Source organism: Ischnura elegans, chromosome 10 (assembly GCF_921293095.1).
Source record: "Ischnura elegans chromosome 10, ioIscEleg1.1, whole genome shotgun sequence".
Taxonomy (NCBI): domain Eukaryota; kingdom Metazoa; phylum Arthropoda; class Insecta; order Odonata; family Coenagrionidae; genus Ischnura; species Ischnura elegans.
In genome coordinates this window covers 46,151,578-46,175,170 of record NC_060255.1, presented here as the reverse complement: position 1 = coordinate 46,175,170, position 23,593 = coordinate 46,151,578, and the positions used below count along the sequence as shown (strand labels likewise).

At 37.4% G+C, this 23,593-nt stretch overlaps 1 protein-coding gene across 7 annotated transcripts in view; it reads right to left on the bottom strand.

Annotated features, from left to right (window-relative positions):
- Positions 1-134: 134 nt before the first annotated feature.
- LOC124167108 overlaps positions 135-23,593 on the bottom strand; it is a 428,168-nt gene continuing 404,709 nt past the window's right edge. For 3 of the 7 annotated variants that reach the window (XM_046544902.1, XM_046544903.1, XM_046544908.1), the window contains 15 exons: positions 22,910-23,241; positions 21,748-21,946; positions 18,938-19,359; positions 16,983-17,109; positions 16,446-16,615; positions 15,230-15,762; positions 11,957-12,067; positions 10,348-10,576; positions 7,721-7,924; positions 7,163-7,329; positions 5,946-6,246; positions 5,020-5,109; positions 4,824-4,909; positions 2,669-2,832; positions 135-1,178 (listed from right to left, as the gene is read on the bottom strand). In XM_046544902.1, the coding sequence (XP_046400858.1) occupies positions 1,102-1,178; positions 2,669-2,832; positions 4,824-4,909; positions 5,020-5,109; positions 5,946-6,246; positions 7,163-7,329; positions 7,721-7,924; positions 10,348-10,576; positions 11,957-12,067; positions 15,230-15,762; positions 16,446-16,615; positions 16,983-17,109; positions 18,938-19,359; positions 21,748-21,946; positions 22,910-23,241 (3,212 nt within the window). In that variant the 3' untranslated portion in view covers positions 135-1,101. The remainder of the gene's footprint in view (positions 1,179-2,668; positions 2,833-4,823; positions 4,910-5,019; positions 5,110-5,945; positions 6,247-7,162; positions 7,330-7,720; positions 7,925-10,347; positions 10,577-11,956; positions 12,068-15,229; positions 15,763-16,445; positions 16,616-16,982; positions 17,110-18,937; positions 19,360-21,747; positions 21,947-22,909; positions 23,242-23,593) is intronic. The other 4 variants (XM_046544904.1, XM_046544905.1, XM_046544906.1 and 1 more) reach the window with 4 other exon arrangements.

Genomic DNA, 23,593 nt, shown 5'->3' with positions numbered 1-23,593 from the left:
TATAATTATGAGTTATAATTTGAGAGATTTTTAACATAAATACTGATGATCAAATAACTGACCAGCAATCTTGTAACAAACTATAAATGAATATCATGATGAGATTTTTGATTCATGTCAATAATAAACAAGTGTATACAGCATTTGTTTTATTGACACATTCCATCATTTAAGGGTTTCACCATCAAAGAAGCACCATTAGGGAATGGAAGGCATATTATCGAGCTCACTCGAGTATTTTACCAGAACACAAGAAACATTTAAAATATTATCTCATGCATTCTTTCTGCTAACAAAAAAAACTTGATGCTCATGAATTCAAAAAATTCACAAGCTCGCCTTAAAAGATAAGATGAGATCATTATATAAGATATAACATTTACTTTAGTATGTGTCCATAGAGCTTATTTGCTTTTTTTAGTTTATAAAAATGGCCCATTAGAAAAGCCCATTGAAGTGGTCCACATTTACAATGGAAAAAGTTGACTGACATGGAACACATCAAACTGCATACGAAAATTTTTCTAAAAGCTCTAAAATCTTCAAAAGACAATTCAATATTTTTATTATAAAAAAACTCCAAACTTTGGTAAAAATTTAATATAAGTTAATCATTTCCATAACTCTGTCAGAGAATAAAAACAAAATTCTCAAAATCAAATACCCTTAACAACACAATTTGAGCCAAGGCTTGCTATCTCATTCACAAAAAAATTGACAGCATGACCACACACAGCATTCATTTGCTCATGACCAATCATTTCATTTCATCTGCCAGCATGCTAAAATTTTGTATTTCAGGTTCCATAGGTGATTCCTTAAAAACAGCACATTTCACGATTGCCAAAATGATAGAACGTACAAACAGCAAAGCATGAAATATGGAAAATATTCACTGTACAACAATTACAGATCCTCACAAAATAATTTACAAAGTACAAAGGGCGAGTCTGTAAGGATATTAAGAGTTCATACTTAGCACGAGGTCACAATTATTACTTGTGGCATGCAATTTTTTTAATAATTGCTCAGAAATGGTGAAACATTTTACAGTAATCACTGCAGCACAATTCAGATACACTGAAGGAGTTGGCATATTCGTTAAAAGGAAATGGCTTTTTCTCCTTCAGCATCACTGCTCTCAACATCCTCATCTCCAAGAAGAACCTCTTCAAGAGCTGTGGGAAAAAGAGAAAATAGGCATTCATAATCATAATTTTATCACTCCAGCAACAAGTTTTTTTATTATGTAATAACTACGAGGGTAAGTCAGTTATTATCCGATACGTAGATATAAAATTTAAAAACATAATACAACAATACTGCCTAAGAATTTTATACAAAATTTGTAAGGAGAACAATTTGCATATGATTTGCGACATGTCAATAGTTACTAGTCTAACAGAATCATTTCACGTGAATGCGCAATTTTTTCTTTATTTGTGATAGTAAACAGTGGTCCATCTCCTTTATAGTATGTAACACTTGTGCAACAATTTTGGAATATATAAGTCGATTCATAGACACTCCGCTGTGGCAAAACAGTATTTCCGTACTGTACCAAAAGTCTTTGATGAATTTCGGCCCTTTGATATGCCTTCCGGCCAAAAAAAAAAAAAAATCACTGAACATAGCTCTCCTTGGTGCAAATAGAAAGTGGAGCAGCCATGATTGCATGACAGCGATAACAAAACTAACCTAGCAAACTTGTAACTACATAACAACAAATGAACAAAGCATGCATTATCAACGTAAAACGACAGTACTACCACAATAAACCGAGATTTAACTAAATTGTGGATAATAATTGCCTTTCCCTCGTCTATCCATTGCATAAAAAAGCATAATTTCATGGCAACAATACCATGCCTGCTCGTCTGACACGTCACAAATTCTATGTCTAAATTTCAAAAGTAACAGGACATAAAATCACTTACATGAAAAATATAATCATATTGTTAAAACACTAGCTAACTTTTTCACACATTTTCCCATAAAATTCGGTGGTAATATAATATCACCAAAAATAACTTTCACGTTAAAATGAGAATATTTCATACAGTAAATTGTTGCATGCTGTTTTTAATGTCAAATATAAGAAGACCGTTTGCCTGTGAGACCCCTGGTCCCCCCCCCCAGAAAAAAATCTGCCCTTGTACCACCAAATTTTTGCAAAGGATTTGCAAAACACACACAAAATTTTCAAAAGGTCAAGGTTAATCTGAGAGGCTTGGAAAATCCACAAATATTTCAGTAAAATATTACTTATATACATAAACTTCATTATTCATTTTATGCAGGCAAGTGAGCATGGCAAAATGAGATTCTGTCTAAATTTTCTTACTGAGAGTTGCATTGTTGTATTTACAAGATTTAGCAGTCTTAGCAGTGGATACACTTACAAATGACTGAATGCCAAAAGGCATGTCACTTGCAGCAAACTTCCTTCTGACTCAATATGATACTATGCATTGACTTCCACTAATATTAACACTATAAAATCATTAATTGCATATATTAATTGCATTAAATCATAAATAGTTGACCAATCAACAAAAACTGGATCAGACATTTTGAAACTGAGACAATACTTTTCTTTATAAGTATGTACTTAAAATATACTCTATTAGCAAATTGAAAAAATAAAAATACACAAATTCTGACTAACCTGCGAACACATTTTCCAGTTTCTTGAGATTCTTAAGTGTGCCAGAGAGCTCTTTAGAAGGACTTTTACTGGGAGAGGATACACTGGAATTATCACCTTCCTCCAGTAAATTTATCACCTCACTTAAAACTTCACACTTCTCCACATCACCCTCATATACCCTCCTGAAATATAACAGCATAATAAGTACTCAATGATAATTTGAATAAAAACGGCTATAGTTTGTATAAGGCATTGCATAAATTATAAAAAAATTACATTTGGCATGCTTCTTTGTTTAAAAAAAGACCAAATTTAAAAGAGCATAACCTAACATATTATGAGCAGTTAAAAAGCTAGGAATCAAAAACTTGAAATCAACTGAGATCAAAACCAAAGATTAAAAAGTAAGTTTTTAGCTAATGTGATGGTTTAAATGAAAAGTCCATGCAAGGTACTCAACATATTAAATCATCATCATTGGTCAACAATCCTAGGATTGGTTTGACGCAGCTCTCCACTCTATTCTCCTATCAGCTAATCTTTTCACACCTACGTATTTCTTCTCTTTCACATCTCTCTTTACTTGTTCCATATATTTTGTTCGAGACATATGAAATAATAGATAAAAAAGGCTGTGACAAATTTTGACAGTGGCATTTTATGGAGACAAAGAAATTGTACCAAGACATAGGCGGATTTCGGGGGAGCCACAGGGGAATATGCCCTCCCCTCTCCCAGATGCTTAAAAAATAGACAAGATTATAAATACGGTTATCATTACAATCGTTTTGTTTTGTGTATCACAGAGCCTTATTTAATATCATATTAATAACTTTCACGTTAAAATGAGAATATTTCGTACAGTACACTGTCCCATACTGTTTTAATCTCAAATATAAGAAGACCGTTTGCCTGTGAGACCCTCATGCCCACCCCCCAGAAAAAATATCCACCCATGTAACAAGATTAACGATTTGCAAAGCGCACACAAAATTCTCAACACACTATTGCAGAGACAACTTACAGAGTGGCATTTAACGTAAATAAACACTTCTCACAACGATTATGTTTTATATGAGATAAAATATCTCAACTAAGGGGACATTGGGGGCTGAAGAATAGAAATTCAGCCACTCAAAGCCTGAATCGTTCACATTTCAGCTAATGATAAAACCTATTCCCTGATTTCAATATTCAATCATATATGAGTCATTGATAATAGCAAGGTAAAGAAAGAAATCACATTCATGAGTTCAACTGTATGGATAAAAGTTCTTCTTTCAGAGGAACAAATGACTCCCTTTACAGGAGACTCTCGTTAATATGAACAATGTTATTACGAAGTTCCCGTCATCACGAAGCAAATCGATGGTCCCGACCAAAAGGCCTATCCAAGCTATAGTAATAGAAATGTTATTACAAAATTTTCGTTTTTACGAAATTACGAACCTCAGTCCCGGTCCCGGCGGTTACAAAATGAACTTTACTACAAAGTTCCACGGATAAGCAATGACATTTAGGTGGATATTCACCACACTAAGTTTTAATAATCACACCACATTTAAGTTCTTCTTGTGTACTGTTGACAAGAGCGTCAATTATGGTTCTTTATTCAGTTTACACGCAACATCATATAGTAAGCTTCATTCCTGTGGAGTCATGGTGACCCACTCATAACCGCTCGTAACTTGGATGGACAGTCAGTCCTCTTCCTATGAACATTCGATTTACAAAATTTTCAGAGACACGAGCATTGCGTCATGCCGCATTCTTCTTTGAGAAACTGAAACGAATTTTCTTATTTTGTACATATTTCTGCGTAATTTAATCGCGTTTATAAGATGCTGTTTTTTCGACTATTCCTAAAAGAAATGTTCATACGAACTTCGTTATTACAAACATCCGGTTTTTCGGTCCTGTGAACTTCGTAATAACGAGTCTACTGTATTTACTTTTTCAGGGTTGATTTAAGCAGCATTTGAGGAGGAAAATTATAGCGAATCATTCAAATATATTTCATGGCACACTATTCTCTGCTGTGAAGAAGATATGACATCAGCAAGTTCATGTAATATGTTTGGAGATTTACGTTCATAGAATACAGAAAAAATACAGACATTATGTGCTCCTTTTGGCCAAAAACATACATACTTCAAAACTACAGTAAACTAACCTCAATTTCTTGAGTAGGTTATAAGAGCTTCCTTTAATTTTGTTAGAAAAACCATAAATGGCAGCTATCACCAAATTATCTAATGCCTGGAAAAAATTAAAAGAACATCAATTATTCATCAAAAACTAAGGCATATTAATGCACTACAAGGAATAACACTATGAATAAAAGTATCATTATTAACTCTATTATGTACCTCTAACTTCGCCCTCCCTCTAATGGAAGAGTTTGGAGTTGTGCTACGTAGAAATGATAAACCCAAGTCCAGAGTTTCATCAAGCGATGACTGAAAACAAAAAAAAAAAAAAAAAGAAAAAAACATAAATGCTCTGAGTTGACATAATAACTAATAATAGAAAAGATCAACAACGAGACCAATGAAAAGGTTTGAAAACAAGGCATTGAAAGTTGCTGCATGGATGATGACAAGGTCAAAATCTGGGTTCAAATTATTCATGACCAGTAAACACGTTCACCGCCGCTCTGGTCATAATGAGCAAAACGTGTACTTCTTCTTCATGCCGCTTCGGTCATAATGAACGAAGAATGAGTCACTTTTTTGCCTCTCCTAGCACGCCATTGGTCACAGCTATGTCATATATGAAGTGACTGACGACTGGCAGGTAGCCGAATACACACCAAAAGGCAAATGGAAAGAATCCAAGTATTAAAACAAAAGGAAAAAGATTAACATTAGGTGCAATGGGTGAATGTCTAAAAATCCACAGCAGGGAATGTTTGAAATTCTACAGAGTGAATTAATAATCATTTTTCCATTACATAGAGATTCACAAAGAAAGGCCTGCCACCATCAACCAATTGTAACCATAAAAATATCTTCTAACACATATTACTAGATCCCACAGAACTGATAAATTAAGGGAGATATTTTGATGAACGAATAGATATAGAATATCATTTTTCCCTCACTAATAAAGGAATGCAATAAATGCTGACTTGGACTCAGTACCACCATCTCCTTTCCCATCTCTCCTTTCAATGACTGGTTACTTAACACCTTCCACCACATCCAGTTGAGGCACCTTTACGGGTCATATGAAGTGACTGATATTTCTCATGAAGGTCTATGGTAACATCACACACAACAGAACCCCCTCTTACCTTGCGTGAAGAGGAAAGCACAAGGTCTGGTGATGGGGCAGTGGCTGCCCTCTGGCTCAGCGCTGCCTTGGTCCTGTGGTAAGCCATCGATCGGCTCACGAGAAGGGCAGACGCCGCAGCAGAGGTGGGCGACATGACGGCTGGCGAGTCCTCCCCCTCCTCCATCGAGAGGGTGGGGTCCTCGTCCTCCATCTCCTCCTCCTCGTCCTCCTCCTCTTCTTCCTCATCTTCTTCCGACGTCACTCCCTCGGAACCGGGTGTGCCGTGGAAGGAGGCCGAGCGAAGGAGAGGGTTGGGGGGACTGCAAAGCAGGGAACAAATAGTCAGGCCCGGAACTAGGGTGCGGCAGATTTCAGGGGGCAGCAAATTTGAAAAGTGAACTTCAAATTTTTACGTAGTTGCAATCGAGTTACGATACAAACAAATTATTTGTATTAGTCATGTATAAGTGTATTGTATTATTCAAAATAGAATTTTTTAGTTTAAGTACATATAATGTATGCATTAATATGCATATGTGTATTAATGTAAGTGTTATTAACAAGTGTTTTCCACGCATAAAACATCTCAATAGCATACAAACGATGGTGGGAGGATGTTGAGCAAGGGGGTTGGCTAGCTGATCTTTGCTCCCCCAGACAAAACTCCAAGTTCCAGCCCTGCAAATAGTTGTCGCTGCTGAATTTCAATACAGTAGAATCTGGCTGTGATATGGGTCTGGGGGCAGGGGCAGATTCAGCTTCAACTTTAGGGTGGGTCATGACTAGGGTCCCCCCAGGTATGGAATACCCCTAGAAGAGAGCCTTGTTGGTGTTATCTTGTTTACTATAAGAGGTGCTATACTCTATGATACATGCAACTCAAACTTCTTTCACGTTTGAGACTTGTAGCCATTCATTTGCATATAAACTCCCTTTTAATCCGTTACAAGGATACAAAAACTATTGAACTAATAAAAATTAAAAATTTTGATAAAATTTAAGAGGGATGGAATGACCCCTGTGATCCGCACTAAATCCGTCCCTGTCTGAGAGGACATGAAATATATGCAACCCACTGTAAATGGTAAATTCAAGGGAAACTAAGAAAGAACCTTTTAAAGTTTCGGTTGAGGGATAGATCAGAACTCGGAGAAGTATAACAGGAAAAGTACACCAGAAACGAGCATCAAATGACAATTAACGTATCCTATGAGAGGAATAGACGGCAAGTCATACCTCATTTCATACCTTGAGTTTCTTGAGGAAGCTTCGGAAATGATCACAGTTCGGTTGAGGGCTTGACCAGAACTCGGAGAGGTAGGTGATTGTGGTGCCTGAACATTTGAAACTCCAGTAGCTGCTTTCCGAGCTTCTTCTCTCTTCTTTTTCCCCTCAGCAGCAGCCTGCTCAGAAGAGTGGCAATAGTTTTACTAATGGTGATACATTAGACTATGCATTATGTCTCTAGTGGCTCCAAGACAATTCCTACATGAGCTATCCTCAGTTTGCTCAAAGATGTTTTTAATGAAGTCTCTTTCCGAGAGGGGTCATAAACCAGTATAATTTGCCAACATGAGGAGCAACTAATTTCAATTTTTCATGACACCATTTGAGAATAAAAATCGTTTTGCTCCCATTCAAAATATTTTTTTCACAGCGTTTGAAAATATTTTTACTCATGGGAAAGCTGTTCTCAGGGGTCTTATCAACTTCTAGCACACTTTTGTCCAGCCATTAATGAGACATTCGAAAACTAAAATATTATTTTGCCCTGTATGGGAATTTGCTCCTTACCTTCATGGGATCATAGCTTTTTCTTCTCTTCCAGTTTTGGAATTCCACTTCTCGTGAGGAAAGGGTTGAATTGCTACGACCAGGGGGATTGCCTGACCCTCTCCCTCTTTTGGCTCCACCTGTGTTCGGAGGCCCACCAACTCCCGGTGCCTCTGATCTAGTCTTGGCACTGGTTGGCCTTGATTTTGGTGGGAGGCCAGAAGACTGAGGGAAAGGAAAAGAATTAATTAGAATATTGATGCACTATAAATTCTTTACATACAAATAAAATCTGAAGATTGAAGCGTGACAGACTGGAGTTTTTCAATATTGAAGTACAAACTTGCAATTTGTCACAATTGTAAAGATGATGTACAGAATAGCATTGAAATTAAGTCGTAATAAATTTTATAATTGTGGAAAATTGTAAGTATTCATTTCAATATCTTTATATGCACCTTTATGAACACAGTTTTTATTTATTAAGCCTCAACTAATAAACATTCATCACTCACAAACACCATTACATTTCTACAGATAATAATAAGTGTTCTTCAGGGATCTCTGACTTACTGACTCTTAAATTACAGCAACATTCACTCATCTGGACAAATAATGTCCATTAAAGGGAGGTTTCACTGTACTTCATATTAAATCATTGACACCTTCCATATCATGCTATAGTAATCATTCATAGTATATGTAGCAAGAATTTTTTTAAACAAATTATATTGCTATACTTAAGGTGTAAAGGTCATGCAGGTACGATGTGATATGCCATGTCCTAATATGTCTTCAATTTAGACCTGCTAAGTCCTCATTAGCCCAAAATAAATGGTTAAATCTATCTTGGAATAAAATTATACATACAGGAACATGATTAAACATTAACAAAATATACATTTCTATTTTCTAACAGGTCACAGTTGGCTTGGGAGAAAACTTTTTCCACAGATCAAGCATACAGACATGGAAAATTATCCATTTGTCAAAAAACAACAATGATTACTCCTTATTGACATGGTGTACTCACACAAAATACCCACTGATAAAATATTTCTTTAGGTATTGTAATTGCAGGAAAATAATTATTATACATCTATTTCCTCAATGCCACCTCTTAATTAGGGCATTCCAAAGGAAATTTTAAACTGATATACATTGGAGCCCGTACATAACAGAGTTAAGAGGGCCAGAAGTTCATTTGGTTACAATTGGACTTAGTTATAAGGGGGGCCCGCACTTATAACTTTGAATTGAACTTCAAACCCAGCTTACTAAAGTGATATCAAAAAAGTATTTTACAACCTCCCATAGAAAAGGAAAAATAATGTCTGCAAGCTTTTTGAAAAAGAGCTACCATCCAAATCAACAGAGATAACAGCTACCTTCCTCCATTTCAGAGCCCTCTACCTCTGCCAGCATCAAAATAATTCCTCACCAAAGATGCTCAAATGAATGTACCAATTCATTTATCTTCCATGCATATAAGACAGTAAACAGGGAATGGGTTATTTTGTTGGCTTGTATTAGTACATTCATGAAAATTGCCTGTTTTAATAGTGAAATTTTCACCGTACTCCAGACTGCACATTAGAGATATTTTCAGGGATAAGCGAACAATTGGACAGATGAGGTCGACTTTCTGCTTGGACGAGGCTTCCATTCATATAATGTTGAAGTCGTTATCAAATTTGGAAAGGAAAAACTGAATTCTTTTAAACGCGCAATATGATCAAGTCATATATTGATATAATATAATATAATTAATTATTTGCTCTTGTGAAAAATATAGAATATATCTCACAGCAAGACAAACTTCATTATCAATGGACTCCTTTAAGAATCCTTTGTTAAATGCAGGATTTTTTGCAATGCAAAAAGGCCTTTTTTGACAGGGAACTGCTTTCACTTCATTAAAAGAGGGACTTTTTTGCAAGTTGGCTGGTTATAAGTGGGCTCCTCTGTATAAGTAAAATCATCCATCTTTTCCCAGAACTACGAGCAAGTGAGTGATGACAGACAGTTAAACTCTGATACAATTGAATGACTGCCATAGTATCCACCATATATCCTCCATATGAGCAAGCAAAAGTCACATGTATTTACCGTAACAATGGAGATTAAGTATATGTATACATAAACATCAAGTAACCTCAAATGGAAAAAGTTCTTGGATATCAATAAAGTTCCAAGAATGGACATCTTTAAAATAATATCTCCACAATATTTCTAACACTCTCAAAGTTGGAAATTACACATAATTTCAGGGGTGCCGACTTATAAAAAATATTGGGGGGGCCCAATCCGGGGGCCCAATCCGGGGGCCTTTCCCGGGAAACTTTATAAAGAGTGAGTTTTAAAGTTTTTTAAAGCATTTTCGATGCCATCTGATCAACATTAGAAACCTGAAAACTCGACTCTCGATAACTGGACACTCCAGAGATGATCGGAAAGCCTAACACATTTTTGCTTCACCCCCAATAACGAATTTTTGGGGGGCTCGGGCCCCCTTAAGCCCCATGGAGTCGGCGTCACTGTATAATTTAAACTTGAAACCTTAATTGGTGCATCCAATAGTTATTGCACACTCTTAAGACAGGTTAATGAAACAAAAGATTAATGCAGGGATGAAAAATGATGAGTACCTGAGTGGTGCCTTTTGGAACACGGAGACTGAACCTTCCTCCATCAGCTCGGTTGAATGCTGACGAGGTGGAGCTTGACCTGGAGAGAGCAGCAGACATGGTCGCCCCTCTGCCTCTTGCAGGAGTTCTTGAGTTGGTGAGCGAAGGGGTGGGGAGGGCAGATGGCTTCTTCCTTGACGCAGCCACTGAAGAGGGCAGCTCCTCCATGCCAAGACGACCTCTCCGCAGGCTGATGAAACAGAAAAAAGCTTTCTATGTTTATAACACGTACCACAACGGAAGACTGACTAAGTTTACCCATCTAATGTACTAATCTGATGAGGGTATCTACAAGTGCGATTCAATTTTTGTATTGTTTTGTGCACCGTATGAATTTGCGCATGTTAAAGTGCATAATGCATTGGTAGGTGACTTGCCAAATGGAGAGTTTGCTCATATGATAAAATAACTTATAAGTGCGTAAGTTGATGAAGTGCAGCAGTTATTTCAAATAAAACCATTAAACACCCACTTAACAACAACTTATGGTTATGAATGCAAAGCACAGCTTTGGATACTGTATTCTGCAGGAGCAAGGAGATGAGCATGTTAAACCTATATTCAACCTCCACAACATATTATAGAATCAAGAAAAGTAACAACGCCAAAAGAAAAGAGCAAGCATTCATGGATTACACCAGGAAGGTAGGTATATTACACAAAAAAGGAAAGCCTTTCTTAGACCAGCACAGGAATAAGGACCTAGTTAGTCAGATAGTTTTGTGCCATATCATATTTCAATAATTCCGTCCAATATAAGTGAGTATGGAACCTGTTCATATAATGACCTCTGGAAATTTATGCCTAAAGTCTTAATGGGAAACTATAACTATGCTTAAAACATAAAAGGCTAATTTTTGTGGATAAAATCCCATTCCAATCTTTACTAGATGAAATGTGAACACCTATGCATTATCCACTAACAAGTGAGTGCCCTCAATTTTAATGACATGGCTAAATAAAACCTTGTAAGGCATTAAAAATTGAATTACTAAAATCAGCTGTTTCTTCCCTGATAGGCTTGGGTCTGAATAAAAGTATATATGTACTAATAAGTGACTTTGGAGAATCTCAAACTCTGTTTAACCAATCACAACACAGGGACATAACTATCACCTAATCAATATTTCAAATAAGTATGCCCAGGAAGATTAAGAGAAATTTGATAAAGGTTCTGACCTACTCTGACCAGATCAGTAACAAGCACCATATGGTGATGAATGTAACACACACTTCTGATGGATATGCATGATTTGCTTGATATCCGACAACATGGTTTTGGCAGGGAACTAGTCAATCAAAAAATATGTTGGTGATTATTGTACACAGATATGAGGTGAATAACCATGATTGATGATGTTTCATAAGCTTGTATCGTTGATTTGCTAACTTTAAAAGGTATAATGTATGAAGAAAATCACTATTCTTAAAAGTGTCATATAAACTAACTGAACTAAGAATTCAAAATACTTTACCTTGTGTCAAGCAGAAGCCATAGCTAACTGGCAAAAGCAAAACTAAGAGCAGAGAAAGTAAAATATAAAGCACATCAATTGAAGGGAAGCCTTACCATGTAATTGCCTGCCTTCTCATGCAATCGGATTGCGAGTCCACAGCAGGTGACCTTACTTGATTCAAATCCTCCATGCATCTCATATCAAAGTCGTTTGCAGGCATACACCTGAGTTGCAATCAAAGACAAATTGAACTTTCACAAAAGAAAAAGTATGAACAAAAGCAAAAAAGTGGGGGGATCAGTGAGAAAGAAATTAACAGCAGAGGAATATAAAAAAATAAGCTATGTACACATTCATCTTTTAGCTTACAGGATTAAATAGAACTTTGCATGCCGTAAGATCCACAATGCATTCTGGTTGTGGAAATGATACATTGGTGATAGGAAATAAAGGTACAATACTATAAATCACAACAAAAAGGGACAAAAAGTTATTGACAAGTGACTGAAACACTATACACACCCAAATACAAAGAAAATATTTTCTCCGCCCAATGACCGAAGTGGTGAATTTAGAGATTTTACAAAATCTTACAATGTGAGGAAATTAAAAAGAATAAGGATATTAGCTTCTAATAAATGATCTAGCAATAGATGTCTCGGGTTATGATTCAAAGATATGGCAATACAGAGAAAAACAATGATTTGAATGAAATTACGAAGTAACTATAACACACAATGAGAAACCAAATTACATTTTAAAGTAACACCCAATGTTCGATAGATATCAAGAAAAAACAACCAAAATTTGTGGTATCAATGAGTAAGGTACCTACTCAAAAAATTACGTCTTTTTAAGAGTACAACATGGCTGTAAAAACCAGGGACCCTGAATGAAGTACAAAGCAATAAGTAAAGCCTAATGTTTGGGTAATTTCTGTGTCTCATAAAATATTAATAACATCTGTTATCTCATGCTGGAGGCTTCCTTATAGCATCAGCATGGAAGGATATATAGTAGGTAGTATTTGAAAAGATGCAGAGATTATCTAAAGGTTTAAAATAATTCAGAAGTCCATGAAAGATTCAAACAGTCATGGCGAATACGTACATATTCAAGAAATTTTACATCACTGTATGGGATCAATGGTTCCTACCAACATACATTAAGCCCAGCAAAATATCATTGTTAACCAAACGCTAATGTTTCTCAGGAATATGCAATGACGGAGAACTGCCTCATGAGCTTCTTTGTATTTGGGGAAATACAGTACCTTAATGAATTCTTCAATCTAAGATTCACCATATTAATATGAACTAGAATAACATTAATTAAGGAAGACAAAAAAATTATTCTTAGGAAAGTAGTAATATATGAAAAAAGTCTATACTGAAGTTCATGATCAAATATAATGAGACATACTCACCATTCACAACCACACAGCTGAACTTAATGCTTAGTTAACACCTGAATCCACAGAACTGAAGACTATAACTGATGACAAGAATAGCTCAGGCAATAAAATGTTTAGGTAATGCAAATGGACTGAGGGTATATTTATGATGTGAACTGATTCTGATCATTGCAATTGTTAGCATACGAGAAGTAATGGAGCCAAAAACACTTAATTGGGCCTACACTAGACATAAAGCTTCAAAGCATAATGATTTGAGTTCTGATGACCTAACATGTAAACAAATGGAGTGGTTTTTCTACTACAAAATTGCATTACTGATCTGCCACTACAAATCCATGATATATCGTTTTAAAAGCTGAGACCCAGGAATACATAAAGTCAGCGAGGAGATATTTCCATATAAAAATGCCTTTGGAAAGGATCCTTACATCAAATAGTTGACAGTACATATCACTAAATTTCTAATGCAACGACTTCAAAATAGCCATATTTGGAGACTACATCAACAATAAAATGAATCTCTATTATTTCCATACAGATCTCTGGGAACACCTTTGGAAATTATTTTGATGTGCTTGACCTGAAAGTAGCTCGAGTCTTCAGTTGCAACAAACACACAGAACCACCTTTGCATGGCAGCATTATGGTGCAAATTTGAGGGAGCTAATGATAACTGTGATACAATCCATCAAATATCATTAGTGAGGTCATTGTTGTATTTTGAAAAGAAATAAAAATATCTGGTATGGTAGGCAGAAAAATTTGATTTTCCTTCTTTCCAAAACATTTAAGTTAAAGCAAATAAAACTGTGCCCCAGTAACTAGGTATTTTATGGGTCATTATGGGAATAATCCCTGATAAAGTTTTTGGCATATATCCACTCCTTTACTTCTTTCCAACATTCACATTCAGTCATTTATCATCATCATAGGAGCTAATCAATAAAATTACCTAATATTTTCTTCTTCAAAAATCAAGAAATTCAAGTTTTCTTGGCAAAGTAAATTAATGGACATTCCTAAGCCATTATAATTCTCCACAAGAGTCTGTCTTTGGGACAGCTTAAGCAACTGTTACTGGAAGATAATTGTGGGTTATCACCACCTCTTCATGGATTTTAATTGCTTATTTCAAATACAAAATCACCCTTTCAAAAAAAAAAAAAAAATGATGGCACAATAACAAAATCAACCCCAAAAATGCCAAAACTTATCCTGCTTACCATTCCAGAAAGGCTGAGGATGCAAATACAGGTCTATAAATATGGCTAAAATAATACATATCATCTGTCTCTTTTCTATTAAGAATATTCCACGCTGAATGAGCGAAAAGACTACCTTTCAATACACTTCCTCATTTATTATGGGACTTGTGCTTTGATTTATCCCTACACTCTCTGAGAAAATGAAAGCTATCAATGTAATATCAATGGAATTCTTCTATTAGAATACAGTGTTCCCCAAACATAAATTATATATCTTTCTTTAAGATCAACCACAATTGAAAAACCAATGTCACTCATCTCATGAATTATTACATAGTTGAACATATAAGAAGGGTACGACATAAAAGTATAATTTATTCGAGCAAATGAATATTCTAAGCTAAGGTTTGCTGGTTGACTATACTAGCAGCACAGACTTGTGAAAGAAAGGGAAGTTTGACCATAATGGCTTGAGTGGAGACATTACCAATCATCATTATCATCTCATCATAAGGTATCTCTTAAGAAAAATACAATTACTGATGAAATCCCTTAATTCATATGCATTAGAGAAGAGATTCTAAGTAAGTGTACCCAAGAAAAATATCACCATTCTTAGGGTACTTCTTCAATGCCACCTCCCAGAAGTATAGACATTAAAGAGAAAATGAAGTCATGCAAGGGTTTTTTTTTAAAAAAAGGTGAGAAAAACCACAGTTGCACGTGGCAGTGAGAAAGTTTACATTTATACTTGAAGTCTTTACCTGAATGCCCTGTTGTACCTCGTCTGATGACCAGTGCCCGAGGTTTGCATCACACTGTTGTCATCTTGACCCCTTTCCACGTCATCTTCCTCTGCCGTCTGACCCAACCTCCGTTCCGTCCCTGCACGCTGCTTCCCGACTTCTGCCTTTTCACCAGAAGTGGGAGAGGCTGGCCGAGCAGAGTTCTCCAAAAGCCTCAGCTTTGCCCTTAATTGCGCACTTAAGGATTTCGCACCAGGGTCCGTTTCACTTATCTTCACTTCTTTACGGAAATTCGATCTACCGAGAATACCATTACGACTTGTTCTCACACGACCACTGAACTCGTTGCCGCTGCAACTCCCGGGGTCGGAGTCCGCAGAGGGCTCAACATCTTCCGCCTCCTGCGGCCCCCCAGAGTCAAAGGAGGGGGATGGTGCCGACATGAGGCTCCCCGTGAACGATCGGGTCATCCTCGCCTGCATCGCCGTCACCACTGACTCAGTGTCCCGGAGAAAAGACTCTGTTTCCAGATTGCTGTCACTGTGGGGTGTCTGAAATTATGTGATCCTTTGGTAAGCCTTGGTAGTAAAATTACACTGCACAAAACTCCATTACAACAATCAATTCAATAAATGTGAGTGCAAAGAACAAGGAATGAAGAGAACATAACTCTCAGGCAGTTTAAAATAAAATAAAACAATGAAAATAAAATTATATGCCATTAGGAATTCAAGGCGATTGGCAGTGTAATACTAAATGACAATATACAAATAATAAGGTCAATATGAAAATCATCAGTTCACTGATTCACCCCCATTCACTGATTTTTAAAAATGAGGCACAGCTGTACATAAAAAATTACCACTTTCATTAGGTACTTCTAATTCCATCACAGCCATGACATTTATAGAGCTTTAACATTTTTATCGAAGTGGATAAACCTAATGAGCAATTAGGATTGTAGCATAAGTAAGAAGATACATGGTCATCAATGAGTTAATAAATATATTATCATTCATGTTGGACAAAAACAGAGTTCAACACATAACTATCAAATGAAAGGTATAAAAATAATATTTAATCAGCAGTTAACAAGTTCAATAATCTTAAAGACTTACTACAATTATCACTAAGATATGAGGAGAGTTCATGACAGGAGCAAGGAAGAGGAGGACATAGGATGGTATAACACACAACAAATTGTTAGACGGGCTGAGAATGTTATGGCTCTCACCGCTATCGAATTAGTGGTGGTGGTAGGATCAGCTGTTAGTGGAGACGCTAGAGTAAACGGCACCTGATCAGTGGGAAGGCTGGGAAGACGTCTTCGAGGCCTTGTTGGGCCAGAAGCAGCTGGAGATGAACTCAGAGTTTCCGCCATCCTCATTCCGGTTGGGGTTGATGCTAATCACAAGAAAAGTTTTGCATAAGTGAACATGATGAAGAGTATTGTAGCACAAAACTTAAAATACTCCAAGAGTGAGGCTCTTGGCACACACAAACACACACACCGATTTTGGACTTTCTGCCAAAATTGGCCGTCCACATTCCAATAACGAACCATTGAAGGGCATGGGAGCTCGCACACCGACCAACCATGTCCCGATACTGATAAGAAGTTGGTTGATCACAACAACCACGCAAGTGATTGCTTAACTGGTTAAAATCTGACGTATGTGCAAGCAGAGCTCAACTGATAAAATACCGGCCAGTTTTTTTAATGGCCATCCAAAATCAGTGCATGTGAAAGGAGCCTGAGGGGAATGATTACCTTTTGTTTTTGGCTGTGACATCAGGTTTTTCTCCTGAGGTTTGGTCTGAGCTCTTTGCTGATGTTGCTCAGCAACTTGAGCAGCCCACTCACGAATCCAATTGGGGCTGCCCCTTTGTGAGCTAAGCTGAAATTACAATGGAAACAAGCATATAAACAAAACAAATATAACAAACCTAGGTTGGTTTGGAGTTCAGAATCATTACTCCTAACTACAAGGAAGGGTGCAGGCCACATCAAAATTTGGCTAGAAAGTGGTATTCTTCAAAAGAGGTACCTATTTGATAGTTTACCAAACAAAACCTGAGTTGAGAACATATTTTCTCCTCTTCTTGGATAAAGTTCAAAAAAGCATCTCACAACAAAAAAATGTGATGTATACCACATGCTTTTTGATTAAGTCGTTTATGGGTAATTTTAAGATTGGGGAAGCCTAAATCAGTTGCCCAGCTACTCACCTTTCTTGGTCCAATGTGCCAACCCCATATTTTTGCATGAAGACCCATTTGCATACAACAGAAAAGAGCACCATGTTTATGATATGAATAGTCAATCATCCAACCTTGATCCGGACCCAAAATTATCTTAACTTCAGAGACCTTATGAGAACCAAATTTGGAATCTTCAGTGATCTTACATCTATGTAGCCAGGCCCTTGCCTCGGTGATTTTGGAAGCATTATAGAATAAATCCATACAAAAAGAAATTGAACAGGCATCATTCTAGCTAATGATGTGCATTTACTCTTTTTGAATTTTCCACAGAGCCAAAGGTTCCATATTTTACAACTTTTCAATCTCTGACTCAGTGATTATTATGAGCAGAGCATGAGAGATTATGGACATCTAACTCTTGTCAGAAACTAAAGAACACAAGCCACACACATGAAAATAATACCAGCAATGGGAAAGAAAAAATGCTCTTGGTTCTTTCAACAGTTATTAATGGGTGTGTGCTAGAATCATATGAGACCAACTCCAATACATAACCAAGAGTTTCAGATGCAAAAAAATTAACACCCAGGTAACTATTGATACTTGCCAGCTCTTATGCATTTGGCATGCAAATAATCACACATGTAAGGAAAGAGGGAGTTCTCTTCCTGAGGCAAATAGCAGGGATGCCGACTTACAAAAAATATTGGGGGGCCCAAACCAGGGATCTTACACTGGGAAATTTTTTAAGTAGTGAGTTTTAAGTTCTTTAAGCATTTTAGAAGAGTCATATGATTAAGATTAGCACCCTGATAACTCGAATCTTGATATCTGGGCACTCCAGGGAAAATTGAAAAGCCTGACACATTTTTTCCTCACACCCATAACGAATTTTTGAGGGGGTTTGGGCCCCCTCAGGCCCCATGGAGTTGGCCCCTTAGTGGCCCATAGTGATTTAGCATGAAGTTCATAAATACATAAATTGGTATCCACAGAATTTTATGGAGGGGAGTCTAAAGTCATCATTTAAATTTGAATCCATAAATCTACAGTACTCTGTGCTCAAGTGCACCATTCAACAAGGTACAATGCTTCTATAATTGCATTTGTAATCTCATAAAAAATTAATCACCAGCTAAACATTTTGTAAAAACTACAAGTAATTTCAATCATTTTTGACTTGACTAAAATCTCCAAGAAGACAAAATTTGTTGAAGAGTATAATTTTCTAATTTTCTTTTAATCCCCTAAGGTATTTGGAAATTCATTGTATTCAAATGCTGCATGCTCATTAAATGATACCTGAAGTGTTCCTCATAATTTTCTTCAAAATTATTATTCAATGCCTAAATATTTTAGGTATGCAAGGGGATCACTTAACCCTTCCTTATTTTTTTAAATAATTCTTTCATCTTTCTTATTTTTTAAAACAATTACCAGTTTAAGAGGGAGTTTATTTTCATATTTGAATTAACAAGAAGCTTTTTTTTTGCAGAAATAAAGCATTGTATATACACCAACCTTAAGCTTCTCCTCGAGTCCAGGGGGCAGAGGCCTTCCATTTTCCAAGGTCACCTCACCACTGTGCACACCGAACACTTGGTCAATGTTCTTGCGCGCTTTCTCCTCTTCCGGGCAAGGCGACTCCTTGTCAATGGTGTACGTTCCAGCCTCACTGTGCGCTCCTTCCCCATCATCCACACCACCACCAAGGTCTGCATTCGCATCATTCTCTTCAATGCACAGGGGGTCGTTACCCATGCTGGCACTCCTAATTGGCTCCCTCCTCTTCTCTGGGCTACTGCCCAACACTTTGTTGATGAAGTGCGACGCTGACTCCTCCAACGACCGACCAAACGCATGCATCTCCCCCATCAGGGCAGTCTTTCCTTTCGAGTCACTCATTGTCTTTTCCAGAGGATTGCTCACTGTGCCCCTTAGAACTGGAATGCAAAACATTCACAAGCACAATTATTATCATTAGCAGTAATCAACTACTTAACACATTACCTGTCATAGTGACTAGCAATGGAGTGACTGAATCCCAATACATTTCTCAATCTATGGGTGACTGGGACCGATTATTTAGGCATGGATGATGACCAAAGCAGTTATTATGACTGCAGTACTTTTAAAAAGAGTTAAATTAATTTTAGATTCATTTGCAAAGATATTATACGTGCCATGAACCAATTAAATGCAGCTGATAACTTAAAACACAGATGGTGTCAAGGGAAATGTGAATAAAACATCATGGCTGTCTACTTGTGCATGCAATTTCACAGGGAAGCTAACACTCCAACATATGTAATCATAGCTCAAAACCCCTTTGTTTTCAAAGATAGGGTCAGTTCTTCAAACAAACTCAACGCAAGGGGCTTATGCCTGAGTCTGTTCAAAATTTCTCATATGCGAATGCACTCACATGACTGACCTCGCTCACAAGCGTTCACGGTGGAATTCGGTATGCCCGAAGCATCTTCGAAGAGTGGTATGTGAGGGAAAACGGATACATTGCAGGAGAGGGGAGATTCCAGTTTCCAAATGTGGCAATGCCGGAAGGGTAATGGTAGGGGTGGTAGGATAACGCTTCGACAGTGAGCAGCCAATCATCGCCCACCTTTCTGGATGAATTCTTTTTTCTGGGAATGCAACTATGTTACTAATGACATTCTACAACCATTCCTCCTCGCATGGTGCAAAGGACGCCATGAAGCAATGGAAGGGCTTGACCATACAGCTCAATTGGTGTGGGGTAAACAAATCGTCAAATGAATGGAGTAAGATGAGAGCATAACGTTGCTACATAGTGTGTTATTTTGAGATGATAATTCATACAGTTCAGCTTGTAGGATACGATTGTTGTTTCTTGTTGCTGCAGAATACTGTATTGTTTGTATGATGACAATTTTAAAATTGCAAGTATGTATTTATTTTCATAAGTTTGTAGCACATCGGTTTGTTTAAAAATAAATTTCCATTGTTGTTTATTGATTTAATGGTTTACTGGTCTGATAAAATGTGCTTTGGTATGTATAAGTCTGTCCCATGTGTTCTTTGCAATATGTAGGTGCTTACCCAGTTGGTGTTTGTTGTGATTGGTTGTGATTCTATTGGATCATTCTATATAATATTCGAGCAGTTACAGACACAGAGTTGGATTGGTTTTGAAAGAAATTTGTTAAACTTAAACAGTGAATCCAAAAATATACTACAAGTAATGAACTCAAGAGCTTAAATGTCTAAAAATAAAATAATATCATACATTTTAAGTCTTGTAAGATGCCAATGGAATCGTGAATTAAGGCAAATACCTTAATTTCAGCCGACAATGCTGACAATCTCGACTTCACCATAAGAAAGAGAGTCAAGTCACAGAGCAATTACCACATTAAATCCTTTTTTAAATTAATATGAAAACATATTTTAATGAATTAATAAAATGAAAATACATTTTGATGAATTTATCTCATCCCAGTGATAAGGGAGATTTTTGCTGGTACACAACACGTGGAATTCCCTCCTCTTCCATCACCACATCTTCAATAGCAGGAGGTAATAGCAGTCTCACAAATGCAGTGGCCATTTTGCTACCATTCTCGAACGTGCAAAAGAGAATTTCACTGGGTTTGAGGCAGTGAGTAAGTGAGTGAGGGAATGAATGAATCCGCCAGTTCGAGCACACCAAATTCATTCGCCATTCGAAAAAAGGTCACGTGGCTCATATGGAACCCTTCCCTTGCATGCGAGTGAAAACTCGGGCATAGGCCCCCAGGAGGTGGCTTTTAAAATCCTCTCAAAATTGGGTACAAGGTTTTTTTCAAAGAAAAAGTGGGTCCAAAATGGATTACAAACTGGGAGAAAGGAGCTGCTTGACAGTCACAACTATGGACAAAACCCAGATAAGAGAGCTTCTGGGAAATACAAAATGAAGCATATGAAAATATACTAGAAAGAACAATCACACCAACTGATGAGGCCCATGAGTCACAATAAACGTGGATCAGATTGACCCAATTTATTGCGTCAGCCCCCTCAGTCACTTAGGAAATAACCTTCCCTTCATCGCTGTTTTCCAAATTTAACAGAACGATTACAGTGTGCAGGCAGAGAAATTAAAAGTAAACTACACAACAATGAGTGCAAATAATATAAATCAGTGGCAGTGGTGATTCAACAAAATTATGAAATAGTTTCTGCAAGCTTGGTACTTTGACATAAAACATAAACTGTCCACATATTCAAACCGAAGCATAAAATTGAAATCTTGATTAGTAAAATACCACCATTTATCCTTGAAAAGTAAAAACAATAAGCTAAGTATTTCATACCTTTTTCACCATTCCTGGTTTTATTCACAGAAAAGTCACTCTTAACACTAACGTCCTCCTCTTGGTCACTGGAAAAGTATCCCTCTGAGTGATAGCCTGCCTTCCGTGAGGCGAATGACTTTCGAACGACAGCAGGAGACTGAGTAAATGGCTTAACAGTGTCCTTGGGTTCTGATTTTTCACCCTTGTCACCTTTTGCCTGAAATGTATAGAAGGGAGAGATGTTTCTCTAGTCAATTTCTAACATAAGAATGCATGTCATTTCACAATTGACACAAATAGTAAGCTCCATAGCCAACAAAGGTAGTTAGAAGTAAGCAATCAAAAAGTACTTCGCCCCCTTACAGCAACATTTAAAAGACCTTTGTTGAACTCTAAATATCATTGGCAATTGGAATAAAAAAGTGAGAGTTAAAAGTAAAAAAGAAAATAATATCCCCATGATTGAAAAACCAATATTCTCAGTTGATCAACATAAAAATGTGTATTAAGCTTCATGAATTTGTGCTAAATAAAACAGTTTTGGACCAGTTGCCACTATGTTATAGTAGTTACAGCTTAAAAGTGACCAGTAAAAAAAAATAGAGGTCAGCAGAGCATGCTTTGAAGTTATCCATAAAAACAAAATAATGCGAGTAGTTTTGACACTTCAGTCACATAGTCAGAAATTTGTTTCAGGGGTAGCTAGAGAGTTATGTGGGTTGCCCATACTTAATATGCAGAAATTAGAATTTATCATTAGCCATTGAAGACATAACAAAATGCAACATTATCGAAAACATAGTTTCACAGGATAGATGCCCCTGGGCTAGTAGACTCGTGAGTCTCATGGACTAGTTAGACTAGTCTCATAGTTAGTCAGACTCATCGATCGCAGGTAGTCACCACAGAGTGAAAACTTTTGGGTCTTTTACTGATGTCCCTTAGTTAATGAGGCCCCAAAAGCCCACCCCTGACTACGTGCCTTATGAGGGTTCCATTAACTTGAGAGCTCACAGCACAGGATGAAATAAGTGACTTTGTAAACACGGGAGCTTAGTGGTGTAATTGGCTAGCCTGACAATCTGCCTGGCAATCGGCAGATACGAGTTCGAATCATGGCTAAGCCAAATATTTTTTCCAGTTAGAACTTCATCCTTGGTGTACGTAATTGAGTGCTCACCTTCTCCTCGTCCGCCTTGGGGATGGAGTGATTCCTCCGGTGTCGCGGCGCGAACTTGCTGATGCTGTCGCTGATGTCGAGGCGTCTCTTGCCTTCTGCGGGGTCGGCAGAGTCGTGTCCGGCAGTGGTCAGGTCGACGGTGAAGGCCATGGGCTGCAGGGGGGGTGAGGGGGGCGTCTTGGACGCGCTGCTACTGCTCGAGGCGCCCCACCGGCCCTCGTCGCGTTCGCTGTTCGCCTCCAGCTGCTCGCCACTCGGGTCCATCACCACCGCACTCTCGCTGTGGCACAGCCCCCTCTCATCACGGTGCAGCTGGGGGAAGCCCTCGCGATCTACAATAAATAATACTTAGGGATTAATACATTAGACACACTTTATCAGTACAGTTAATACCCGACTTACGAACGTCCAAAGTTAAGAACATCAGAAGTAACGAACATCCAAAGTTAAGAACATCCAAAGTTACGAACATCCAAAGCTACGAACATAAAAATTTACAAACATCCAAAGTTACGCACATTCAAAGTTACGAACATCCGAAGTTACGGCCAAAATTATTTAGAAAAATAAGTTTTGAAATATCCCTAAAATTTCTTATTGAAAATACCACGACAATCGCACGCATATGGTGGCACCGTGTTCCTGTCACGACATTATCCTCAGTAGCAGCTTTTTCGCACTTTA